Source organism: Podarcis melisellensis (genome assembly GCF_964234715.1).
Source record: "Podarcis melisellensis genome assembly, chromosome: 4".
NCBI lineage: Eukaryota > Metazoa > Chordata > Lepidosauria > Squamata > Lacertidae > Podarcis > Podarcis melisellensis.
In genome coordinates, this window is record NC_138531.1 from 95,928,628 (window position 1) to 95,941,633 (window position 13,006).

Below are 13,006 nucleotides of genomic sequence, written 5' to 3' on the forward strand. Positions count from 1 at the left end.
GGTAGCTGCTCTCATGACCAAGGGGGCAGCGAGCGTATGTGCATGTGTGGGTGTTGAGAGCTTTCATGGGTTCTAGGGGAAGCCTCAACAGCATCTGAAGGAGAAGCTGCGGTTTCTTATTGAAAGAAGCACACCCAGACTCACAAGGAGCTCTGACCAATCTCTCTTTCATAGGAACATGGGTAGGCAAACTAAGGCCTGGGGGCCGGATCCAGCCCAATCACCTTCTCAATCCAGCCCGTGGATGGTCCGGGAATTTTACATGAGTAGAATGTGTGCTTTTATTTAAAATGCATCTGTGGGTTATTTGTGGGGCCTGCCTGGTGTTTTTACATGAGTGGAATGTGTGCTTTTATTTAAAATGCACCTCTGGGTTATTTGTGGGGCATAGGAATTCGTTCATTTCCCTCCCAAAATATAGTCCGGCCCCCCACAAGGTCTGAGGGACAGTGGACTGGCCCCCTGCTGAAAAAGTTTGCTGGCCCCTGCATAAGAACATGAGAAGAGCCCCGCAGGATCAGGCAAATGTCCCATCTGTTCCAGAATCCTGTTCTCACAGCGGCCAACCAGATGACTGGGGGGAATGTCACAAGCACGATTCAAACACGAGCCCTCTCCCCTCCTGTGGTTTCCAGCGGATGTGGATGCAGGATGTAGCCCTCATGCCTAGTAGACATCAACAGCCCTCTCCCTCTGTGTTCTTCCCCTGTCCTAGAGCAATAAGGAGGATTATCGCAACAGGGGAGAGCATGGTTGACTTTTTATAGAGATGTTAACAAGGAATGGTCAACAGTGCCACCTGGAGGGGAGGGCCAAGCAATACACACAGATACAAGATGCTTAAATGGACAACAGAACGTTTTCGGTTATCATACTTCACTTCCCGGAGTGTTCTCTCAAGCGGCCATTTAATTACAAAACACTAAAATCACCATTTAGAAAATATTTGACACAAGTTGTATTAGAGCCTTCAGAGGATATCTACTTGAAGTAGTATTTCAGCACCAAAAAAAACAGGGCAGTTCAACTGATATGTATATACAGGATACATCAAAAATGCTTATTTATAATGAAATCTATACAAAAAAAACCATCACGTTAAAAAACCAGTTCCTATATACAGTTCTTTCTTTTCTTTTTCTTTTTCTTAAAAAAAGCAACGTCTTCATTACTAAGCTGTACAGACCGTTTCTTACTTTTTACTACGGTTGATTCAGTCGACGCAACACACACACCTTTAAAAAAATTGTATTATTTGTTGTGCAAACAAAAATGGTAAGGCTTGGAAAAGGATCATCTCGGAAACAACAAAAGGTCAGTAATTTTAAGGTGTTTTTTCTTTCTTTGTAAAGTCTCTTAACAGTCATAATTAAATTTCCTCTTTTTAAAAAAGAAAAAAAAGCACATAAGAACAAAAGAAATGTCTGAATGTCACAACCCACAACACAGTTCCCCTCCGGATTATCAATGCCCTTTGTTCTGTTTTTGAGACGTATTTCTCCCACCCTGCAGCTTGAAGATCAAACCGTTTCTCTTTACAAAAAAGAAAAGAAAGTATTGAGGTTGCTGGGCCTGTTTAACAGGACCAAGGAGCGTGAAGCTGGAATTCTCTCTTCAGGTTTTCCTATTTTGAATAAATAAAAATAACTTTAAATGTGGGACGATCTCATCTATGCCCGGAAGAAATGTGATTTCTTTGTGTCTGATCCAGCAAGAGGATCTACTCGCAGCGTGTTTTCCCTGTGATCCTGAGTGTTCCTGGACAATACTGCTTTGTGTTTAGAAGTGGCCGATCTTCATAAGCTTATTTGAAAATAAAATGGCACATCAGTGCAGGGAAGCCACAACACACACCAGACAAAATTTCTTAAGTGCTTTCCCAGCACCAAAGGACCTAGGCATGCTACGTTTTAAAAAAATAAAATAAAATTACAAACATCTTGCGATGGGAGTTTCATTCAACTACAAACGGAGAGCGCTGCTGCTGTTTCCAACTAAGAACGTTTTTAGCAGCCGGTCCAGAACGTCGTAGCAACAAAAACTTCGGTGACACCTTTAAGAAATAAAAACCGCCGCGTGTTTGTCTTTGCTTGAAAAAAAAAAAATTACATTCCCACTGTCGTACGGCTAAACCGGCGCGGCAACACCATCTACTTCCGAAATCGTTTCGCGATCACCGCTGTTCTCCGCCAGCGCCCTGATGCTTGGCGAGCCCCCCAAAAAAGTGCTTCTGGAGAATACTACAAGGGAGTCTTCGACACCAGCAGCCGAGTCTTTGCTTCGCCTTCCAGGGACCGGCATCCTTTTAAAGTGCACGCCGGCATCCCAGACACGCTACGAGTGTTCGGAGCTCTGCATTGGGCTGGGCTCGGTCCCGTCCTCGTTGCCGCTGTCGAGGTCCTGTTCCATTGCGGTCTCCTCCTCGTCGAGGCGCTGGCTGGTGAAGTTGTTGAGTTCGAGTAGGCCACTGGGCTCCACAACCACGTTGGAGGTGGAATGGCAGGCCACGGAAAACTGAGGGATCGTCTGGAAAAGGAGGAGGGAAACTGTGCATTAACAGGCATACGAGAAATATGTAAAATAACTATAATAATAATAATTATTTATTATTTATACCCCGCCCATCTGGCTGGGCTTCCCCAGCCACTCTGTGCGGCTTCCAACAAAATATTAAAATACAGTAACACATCAAACATTAAAAGCTTCCCTACACAGGGCTGCCTTCAGATGTCTTCTAAAAGTCTGGTAGTAGTTGTTCTCTTTGACATCTGGTGGGAGGGCGTTCCACAGGGTGGGTGCCACTACCGAGAAGGCCCTCTGTCTGGTTCCCTGTAACTGGCTTCTCGCTGGGAGGGAACCGCTAGAAGGCCCTAAGAGCTGGACCTCAGTGTCCAGGCAGAATGATGGGGGTGGAGATGCTCCTTCAGATGGGGGTGGAGATGCTCCGAGGCCGTTTAGGGCTTTCAAGGTCAGCACCAACACTTTGAATTGTGCTCAGAAACGTACTGGGAGCCAATGTAGGTCTTTCAAGACCGGTGTTATATGGTCTCAGCGGCCGCTCCCAGTCACCAGTCTGGCTGCCGCGTTCTGGATTAGTTGTAGTTTCCGGCTCACCTTCAAAGGTAGCCCCACATAGAGCGCATTGCAGTAGTCCAAGTGGGAGATAACCAGAGCATGCACCAACTAAGCCTACGGGACCGCCTCTCCTGGTATGCCCCACGGAGAGCCTCAAGGTCCATCAATAACAACACCCTAGTGGTCCCAGGCCCTAAAGAAGTTAGATTGGCTTCAACCAGAGCCAGGGCCTTTTCAACTCTGGCTCCGGCCTGGTGGAACGCTCTGCCTCATGAGACCAGGGCCCTGCAGGATCTGATTTCTTTCCGCAGGGCCTGTAAGACAGAGTTGTTCCGCCTGGCCTTTGGCTTGGAGCCAATTTGATTCCCTCCCTCTCTTTTTCTTTCTTTCTTTCTTTCTTTCTTTCTTTCTTTCTTTCTTTCTTTCTTTCTTTCTTTCTTTCTTTCTTTCTTTTCCTTCTCCTCCTGTGATGAGGCTACATTTTAATATTTTAATGTTCCATTATTTTAATGTTGTATTTTATTTTTGTTTTTAAGTTGTAATCATTCATCTTGTTTTTATTATTGCTTGTAAGCCGCTCTGAGCCCGGCCTTGGCTGGGGAGGGCGGGGTATAAATAAAAAAATTATTATTATTATTATCAGTAGACATCACCCCAGAATTGGCCTTACTAAACATCTTCAAAGAGAACAATGCCCATTCATACCACAAAGAACACCATAACCAGACACTGGAGAGACCTGTCAGGAGTGAGCATGGACCAATGGTACCAAATAGTATGGGAAACTGCCCTACTAGAAAAGTTAACCAATAAACTGAAACTGACACGGGGACAAACAGAAGAAGACACCTTTACCCCGGTATGGCTCCCCTTTATCACATACACAGCCCAACAAGACAATGACAATAATCCACCAACAGCATACAAATCAATATGGCTAACCTGATCCAAAACACCCACCCACCCCACTCACACATGAAAACAAAGACCACCACAGCCAATCACAAACAAACAACCACACCATAGGCTAACCCCAACCTCTCTCACCACCAAAGGAACACAAATGAACAGCAGAGAACCTGCAAGAGGAACGCTGACACCAAACCCTACATACATTAAGCAAAATAGAAGCATAGTCACCCGACCCCATCCTCACCCATCTCCCCCCCCCCCCCGCACCCTTTCTTCCTAATGTCTCAACAAATGAAACTGATTCGTAAAAATGTTACATGGAAAAAATAGGAGAGACATTACACATACTTCTGTAAAACAAGAAAACCTTTAATAAAAAATAAAAATTAAAAATTAAAGGGGAGCAAGGCAAAGAGAGCTTAAAGGCACTTTTTGTGACAGCTTTCTTTTTAAATTTTTTTAAAATTTATACTTCTCAGATACACAGTGGTACCTCTAGTTATGAACTTAATTCGTTCCGGAGGTCCATTCTTAACCTGAAACTGTTCTTAACTAGAGGTGTGATTTCGCTAATGGGGTCTTTTGCTGCTGCTGGCACACGATTTCCATTCCCTTCCTGGGGCAAAGTTCTCAACTCGAGATAACTCTTCCAGGTTAGCAGAGTTTGCAACCTGAATCGTTTGTAACCTGAGGTACCACTGTACAGTGATACCTCAGGTTAAGTTCTTAATTCGTTCCGGAGGTCTGTTCTTACCCTGAAACTGTTCTTAACCTGAAGCATCACTTTAGCTAATGGGGCCTCCCGCTGCCACTGTGCCGCCGCCACACAATTTCTTTTCTTATCCTGAAGCAAAGTTCTTAACCCGAGGTACTATTTCTGGGTTAGCGGAGTCTGTAACCTAAAGCGTATTGTAATGGTTCTAGGGGGTTGCTCGTGCGTAAGTTGCCGCCACTCCTGGCTAGGTTACCTGGTAGAACCCTTTCTGTCTGGACAGCCTTTCACTTCGTGGCTGTCTCAGTCGTTGGCAGAATCCGTCAGTGGGCGTTTCTTGAACTTCTTCCAGCAAAACAGTTCTTTGACGCCAAGTCTCCTCCTACTCTCCCTGCGCAGAAGTCTTCTGCGCAGGGAGGGTGTGGGCAGCGGAGTACCCATGCTCTCCCCACTGGTCTCCGGTGAAGAGTCCTGGAGCCTTCTCTCCGATTCCCCCATCTGCCCCCCTTCACCCCTGGTGTTACGCTGATTTCCTTCCCCAGCAGATGGGCTGCCTCTCTCACTGCTGGGACCCTCTCCAGCATCGCTCTGGAGCCTTCCCTCCACCTCTGGCTCCGATGGCAGTTCCCTGACACGTATCTTCCAACTCTATGATTCTATGATTCTATGTAACCCGAGGTACCACTGTATACATTCCACTGATTTTACAATCATTCTGACATTTTAAAACGTGACTTCCTTCCTCCTCTTTCTGCGGTTCCTTAAATTTATCTTTTCTCTCCCCCCAGTTTACCTGGATCAAGATCTCCGCAGGAATCTCCTCCACTTTCTTTGGGGCGATGTTCTGGATGCGAATGAAGTGGTTGCCGGCAGCCGGGGTGCCCTGCTTCCTCTCTGGCAAGGGCAGCCTGACAGCAGGGGGGCTCGAGGCAGAGTCCAGGCGCTTGGTCTGCTGGAGGACCGACGCTGCCATCCCGACCGTGGCCACTCTTAGCACGGAGGCGGGCACAGATTCCGCTTCGCCGGGCGGCCCACCAGCAGCGGGGGAGGCCTTGCTGTTTGGCGGGTCCGCCGCCACGCGGTCCACGCTGGTGTCGATCTGGGCTTCCATCATGGACATTTTCAAAATGTCCGCCACCGCCGTCTTTGCGGACACCTGGGCGGGAAAGAGGTTCGGAAGGGGCGGCGCCAGCTTGGGCACCGCGCTGATGCTGGTCACCTTGGAGACGGTGGGCGGCTGGTGGCCTTCAAAGGTTATCTTTGTAACAGAGGATCCTTGGGTTATGATGGGCTGGTGCACCTGGGAATTAAAAGGGGTTTTATGCACGTTACAGGCAGGTTGGCAGCATGGATGGCGCTACTTAAACCTAAATGACAGACACCAGCAACGGGGGCGTGATTTTGAAAGTCAAAAGTGTTGTGAGACAGAATAATCCATAGAAACGTAAGGGGGGATAATAAGTTAAGAGGCAGGAGAGGCTTTCAGACTGCGAGGTGCCTTGCTTAGGCATCTACAACCCGCAGTCCCGTATTCCTTTGGGATTTACACCCCCCAAAGCATTTCCCTGCTCAATTCCACCCCTACCCCCACCTCAAAAGGCTCAGAGAGCCAGTTTTAAAAAGAGAGGAGTGACTTTTTGCCCCTAAGCGTCTATGGCAATCGATACATGTTTTTGTCTGCCGATTCATTTTTCCTTGGTTTCCCCTTCGTGGTTTTGCGCCCTTCCCCAAGGAAAAGGAGGTTTGCTCTTCTCAGAGAAAGCAGTTTTTACTAAGCTGAGGGTGATGTAAAACGACAAAGGAAGACGTACAATGGAGGTCCTTAGAGTGCCGCCGGGCCTTCGTCTTTACGTTCCACAGAAATTAACAAAAAAAGGTATTACGGGGACAGAAATCAATAACTTTATACCTAAAAAGAAGAACAAAACAAAAGTGAAAATGAAATAAAATCAGGAAATCGGTCCATGTAATGGCAGTTGCAAAAGATCTGTATTTAGAAAGCCTCTGAAACTAATAGAAATCACTAGCCTGGCGGGGCTTCTCTTCCTAGCACAGAGAGGAGTCTTGCTCCTTCCTTGCACCCAGCTCTGACTTTCAAAAAATACACTCCTGACACAGCATAGCTTAAATGTGAGCTTAATCACCGCGCAACTATGAAGTTAAATGGGTGACCTTGGAGCCAGACACTCCCTCAGCCTAAGGGTCACAGCTCAGATCAGCTGCCTTGCATGCCAAAGCTCCCAATTTAAATCCCAAGCAGCATTCCCAGGTAGGGCTCAGAGAGACCTCTGAAACCACAGAGAGCTTCTGTCAGTCATGTCTGTCAATGCTGAGCTAGGGAGACCCACGGTCTGACTGCATATAAGACAGCTTTCTATGTTCTTCCTATGCTACCTCACAGGGCTGTAGCGAGGATAAAATGGGGACAAGAACCAAGAAATCTACCTTGTGCTCCTTGGAGGAGAGAAGTCATCGTACATACAGAACGATCGCAAGTTATGTGCATTTAACCTGCACAATTTCTACCACTAAAGGCGGGTTGTTTGAAACCGTGCAACCAAGCAAGGTGGAGCCGTGCAACCAAGCAAGGTTTGAAACTGTGCTCCAAGCAAGGTGGAGCATTTAAAAGTTCTTTTGGGCTTCCCTGCCACAGAAAGGGATGTGAAGCTCTCTGCCTTGTTTTTGTGATGGAGGGGGGGGGGGGAAACCCTCTTGGAGCATGGATTATGGGAGGCTCTCAATGTCCTGTAAAGCTACCTGAGATCCGGCAAGATCTCAAATGAGCATCGCTGTGTTACTTTTATTGTTGTTAGCCGCTCTGAGCCCGGCTTCGGCTGGATATAAATAAAACATTATTATTATTATTATCGCCAGCATTCCAGAGTGGGCACACCGAATAGGCCTTGCCCCCCAAGCATAGAATCATAGAGTTGGAAGGGAACCTGCAATGCAGGAATCTCAGCTAAAGCATCTATGGCAGCTGGCCATCTAACCTTTGCTTAAAAACCTGTAAGGAGAGTCCGCAACCTCCCAAGAGAGACCGTTCCAGTGTCTTAACAGCTCTAACTGTTTGAACAGTTCTTTCTGATGTTTAGTCGGAATCTCCTTTCTTGTAACATGAAGCCATTGGTTTGAATCCTTTCGTCCAGAGCAGGAGAAAACAAGCTGGTTCCCTCTTCCATGTGACAACCCTTTAGCTATTTGAAGATGGCGGATATCTGAAGCAAGGCGGAGAGCTTAAAAGCTTTTTCTGCCCTGGGTTTGCATGGAACAAAAAGAGTGTTTAGCCTCTCTGCTTTGCTTGGAGGGCAAGACTTGCTTGAAAGGCCTGGGCTCTGGCAGTGCTGGGCACACTCTCTGTCTCCCACCCGCCCCAAGTTGCCAGACATGAGACGGCTCTAAGGGTCTGAGTTCAGGCGGTTTGGGGGTTTAGTTGGAACCCTTGGACACAACCCCCTGCGAAAGATACGACTGTATTGTAATAAAAATTGTAAGAGCAGAGGGAAGGGCGCTTGGGAACGGGAGCACAAGCGCGGAAAGCCTCAAAGGCCCTATATATTTGCCATTGATTCTCTGCCCCTTAGCTCTGTCCTCACCAAAGCCTCAACCTCCTCACAGGCAAATCATATGAGTGCTACCAAGTGGCGGCCATTGGCAGGAGTAGACGGTGGCTGCTCTGTTCAACAAAAGAAATTACCGTGAAAATCCCTGAAAAGATAAGTAATCGACTATAGAATAACAAAAATCAAAAAATAAACTAGAATTAAACAAAGACTTTACGAGATGCCGGCTACAAAACTCGATTCACTGAACTAACCAGTTTCCTCAGAAGGAAATAAAAAAGCAAACTGAATTTCTTATTTCTACTGCTTGGTTCTCTTAAATAAGGTTCATGTTTAAAACGTTTTTGAGTTTCTGCCCTGCTTTTTGAGTTTGTTTGAAACTTTAAAACCTCAATTTCTTATCACTACTGCTGGATTCTCTTGAATAGGGCTGTTTAAAACTTATCATTGAGGTTTTTATACCTTTTTTGTAAACTCGAGGAAGCATTTTCAGCCCTGCTCTTGAGCCTGTTTGATCTCACTTAAAATTTCTTTATTTCCTTCTGAGGAAACAGATTAGTTCAGTGAAACGAGTTTTGTAGCCGGCATCTCATAAAGTCTTTGTTTAATTCAGGTCTATTTTTTTTTTGTTTTTCTATAGTCGATTACCGTATTTTTTGCTCTATAAGACTCACTTTTCCCCTCCTAAAAAGTAAGGGGAAATGTGTGTGCATCTTATGGAGCGAATGCAGGCTGCGCAGCTATCCCAGAAGCCAGAACAGCAAGAGGGATTGCTGCTTTCGCTGCGCAGCGATCCCTCTTGCTGTTCTGGCTTCTGAGATTCAGAATTTTTTTTCCTCTTGTTTTCCTCCTCCAATAACTAGGTGCATTTTGTGGGCTGGTGTGACTTATAGAGCAAAAAATACGGTACTTCTCGTTCCAGGGATTTTCGTGGTAATTTTTTTTTTGCTTTGTGTAATTTCTTGGTTACGTGACTGTCTTTTTCCCCCACTGTTCGACATGGCAGCTACCATGGGGCCCTCAAGGCAAGTGGAATTCTCCCCCCCCAACCCCTCGCGGTACCCCCAGCGCCCCGAGTCCTTTACCTGGCTTGCCGTCTGCTTCTCGGGAGGGGTGGAAAGCTGCATCTGTCCCTGGGGCGGCTGGGGCTGGACGTAGATCTTTTGGGCGGTGGGCGCCTGCTGCAGTTTAGGCAGCTGCTGGGTGGTCTTGACGGCCAGGACCTGGACCACCGTCTGCTGGGGCTGGGCCACCAAGGTGGGCAGCTGCCTCTCGCGGGCTATGGGGTGGTGGGGAGGAGGAGGGGGCGGTGCTGCCGCCTGCGGGGCATCCAGCTTGGGCTGAGCCAGCTCCTGCGGCAGCGGGGCCAGCTTCTGGTGCCGTATGGAGAGCTGGGGCATCTGGGGCAGCTTGTGGGGCAGCTGTTCTGCCTGGAGGTGGATGGTCTGCTTCTGTTTGGCCTGGAAGCACTGGAGGGTCTTGACCTGAAGCTGCGTCTGCTCCAGCTGGGGCGGCTGGCTCAGCTTCTGCTGCTTCTGTGCCTGCACCAGCGCCGAGCGGTAGAAGAGGCCCGTCTGGGGGTCCAAGGTGTCCATCTCCTCGACCTCCCCTTCCTCTGTCCCCAGCTGCTCGCTGTGCTTGGTGAAGGCCGTGTGGCTGCTCAGGGCCTTGACGCACACAAAGGAGAAAAGACGTCAGTGTTCAATGCATTCTTACGGGATACCACTCCCCGTATGAACCAGCCTGGACCCTGCAATTATGATCTGAGTGTTAGAATTCCTGCTCCATGATTGCAGTCCTGGGATTATTGTCTTTCACATGACGGTGTATGTTTTGACTTCACAGAGTGGGAAGTAACGGAGACAGGATGTTTGCGTTACTGTGTTCCGTGAAGTGGGACTATTGTCCTTTTTCTCTTTGCTGTCTGGTGCTAGAGAGAGAGGGAGCCATGTTGCAGTGTTCCGTGTGTGTTTATGTGTAAATAAAGTAGATTAGCCAAAATGCTGAGTTGCTGAGGTCTGTTACGCAACTGCGAAGACTCTGCGGATCCCTAAGTGTGCCGATGTCTGTTGGCATCGGTCGCTGCGATGTTCGGGCAGAAAAATGCTTTTGAAGCTCCCGAACGATCGACCAGTAGGGAGGGAACATGCCAGTCGGGCATGTGTCTCTGCCAGGGCCCTACTCAAGTGTAGGCTGAACTCCTGACACTGAGGTCCTTCTTCACGTGCCTCCTCCATGAGATGTCTGGAGGGTGGCAACACGAGAATGGATCTTTTCTGAGCTGACTCCCTGTCTGGAATGCTCTCCCCAGGGATGTCTGCCTGGTGCGATCCTTACTGTACCCCTAGGTGCCAGGCAAAAACATTCATTTTCTCCTAAAGTTTTGGCTGATTGAAAAATCTGTGGTCTTTTAAATGTGTATGTAAGGGGTATTATTATTATTATAGTGGTAACTTCCATCTCAAACTTAATCCGGTCTGGAAGTCCGTTCCAAAACCAAAGTGTTCCAAAACCAAGGCGCGCTTTCCCATAGAAAGTAATGCAAAAAGGATTAATCCATTCCAGACTTTTAAAAACAACCCCTAAAACAGCATTTTAACATGAATTTTACCATCTAATGAGACCAGTGACCCATAAAATGAAAGCGATAAACAATGTACTGCCGTTGCACGATCAATCAATCTGTAGCTGAACTGAGTTCCACACAGTAATAAAAACAAAACAAAAAGAGCCAGAAAAACACAAAATAAATAGCAAAACTAGACAGACCTCAGTGTAACACTCAAAACAGAAGTGTGGCACTCAAATTGGAAGCATAACACTCAAAATGGAGCATGTTCGGCTTCCAAAAAAATGCTTGCAAACCAGTACACTTACTTCTGGGTTTGCAGTGTTTGGATTCCAAGTTGTTTGAGTACCAAGGCGTTTGAGAACCAAGGTACCACTGTATTAGCTTCTCCGTGGAGGGAGTTTCCAAATCTCTAGCATCAACCCCTCAAGAGGGGAAACACAGCTAGATACCGGAGGCCCAATCACAGGAACCTCTCTGGATCGAAAAAAGGCTGCGTTGGAGAGACAGTTACTGACCTGCTGCATGATGTGGGTGATGGCGCCCGTGGAGGAGGCTGGGATGGATTTCACCACGACCGACGTTTGCGTTGCTGTCTGGGACTGAGCCACGTGCTGCAGCAGAGTCCGCTGGGGCTGGGAGGACTGCTGGTGAGGCTGGGACCGGTGGCTAACTGGAAGTGAGAAAGGGAAGGAAGGGCAGGAAGGAAGGAAGAAAAAGGTCAACGGTAGCCTCTCAGGGTGCGTCACAAAGCTGCCTGCTCCACTGGAATTCTCATGAAGCCATGGAAAAACTGGTGAGATTTAAAGTAAGTGTGTTCAGCAGCAGTGCTAGTCTTACATGCTGGGGTCAAAGGGACGTGGATCAGCCTTTGCCTCTAAGTGCTTTGAACTACAACTCCCCAGGGCTGGTGAAGGCTGATGTACAGCTACAGGCAGGTGGGGAATGTCACCTAAATTGACAGTGTAGATCTGGAAGGGGCGGGTGGGGCAGGAAGGAACAGAGAGCACCGCTTCTAAGCGGCCACCACGTTCCAAAACTTGCTCAAGAATGCCAAAGAGTACTGCACGGAGTGGGGTTGTACACTGCAAGGATCCCAGCCTGCACCTTTCTCCTACGTGCACAGACACACCCAGGGGATCTCCGTCAGCAGAGACTGTCCTTGATGCATTGTTGACCCCACCTGCGGAGCTTTAACTTCACCCACTATAAATGGAAAAGAGGGTTGTCGACAGCTACTAGCCATGATGGTTATTGCTCTGCCACCACGGCCGGGAGGCAGGGATGCTACTGAATGCCAGTTGCTGGAAACCACAGAAGGGGAGAGGGGGCACTTGCGTTTGAATCCTGCTTGCGCGTTTCCCATAACGAGCATCTGGTTGGCCACTGTAAGAGCAGAGTGCGGCACTACTTGGGCCATTGGCCTGATCCAGCAGGCTCTTCTTATGTTCTTATGGCCAATTGTTCTTGGCCATTTGTTCATTCCTACGGAGAAAAGCAAAGGGTGGGTGGAATGGGGCCAAATCCGCTCCCTGCCCTGGGATTCCAAGTCTCCTCCTGCTGAGTCCTTTGAGTCACAGTGGAGCTTGACAGAAAGGTTGCAAGCTGGTTTTCCACCGCTATCCCCAGAACAGGTGAAGGCTTCTGAAGGCTCAGGAAAACCAAGTCCCCGTCAGAATGTCTCGTTTCCCCGTACTTTGCAGTTCAAGTGAACGTACAAGGTGTCTTCCAAAAGCCTATGCACTAGTAAGGGTTAGGAACAAAACCACATTCTTAACAGCCTGTGCAAATACACACAAGTGGATAACACAATATTAAGAAGGGCCTGGCAGCTGGGTTAGGTCAAAGATCCAACTAGCTGAGCATCCTGTTCTCACAGTGGCCAACCAGATGCCTACCAAGAACCCTGTGGACTCGTCCTGGTTAAAGGTGCCAAGTTTTGGTTCTTTTCTATCATCTTCTGTATCACAGCAATGTCACAAGTCAATGGCACAATTACTCCCTCTTGAGTAATGGCTTTAAATAACTCTGCCCCCGCAGAATATTCTGTACACCAAGAAACTCACAAGGAATCCTGGTTAATCATTGTGAGTAGGCAAAAGCCCAGCAGTTATGCTTTAAAAAACAACAACAACCAACGAGTAATTTGTTGGCACACTCCAGTGAGAGAGAAGA

The 13,006-nt window shown here is 47.8% G+C and overlaps 1 protein-coding gene across 9 annotated transcripts in view; it reads right to left on the reverse strand.

Moving 5' to 3' along the window:
• Positions 1–745: 745 nt before the first annotated feature.
• EMSY (EMSY transcriptional repressor, BRCA2 interacting) overlaps positions 746–13,006 on the reverse strand; it is a 46,396-nt gene continuing 34,135 nt past the window's right edge. For 4 of the 9 annotated variants that reach the window (XM_081909563.1, XM_081909564.1, XM_081909561.1 and 1 more), the window contains 5 exons: positions 12,170–12,316; positions 11,350–11,504; positions 9,348–9,929; positions 5,493–5,999; positions 746–2,526 (listed from right to left, as the gene is read on the reverse strand). In XM_081909563.1, the coding sequence (XP_081765689.1) occupies positions 2,335–2,526; positions 5,493–5,999; positions 9,348–9,929; positions 11,350–11,504; positions 12,170–12,316 (1,583 nt within the window). In that variant the 3' untranslated portion in view covers positions 746–2,334. Of the gene's footprint in view, positions 2,527–5,492; positions 6,000–6,510; positions 6,609–9,347; positions 9,930–11,349; positions 11,505–12,169; positions 12,317–13,006 lie in introns of those variants that run through there. The other 5 variants (XM_081909568.1, XM_081909567.1, XM_081909566.1 and 2 more) reach the window with 2 other exon arrangements.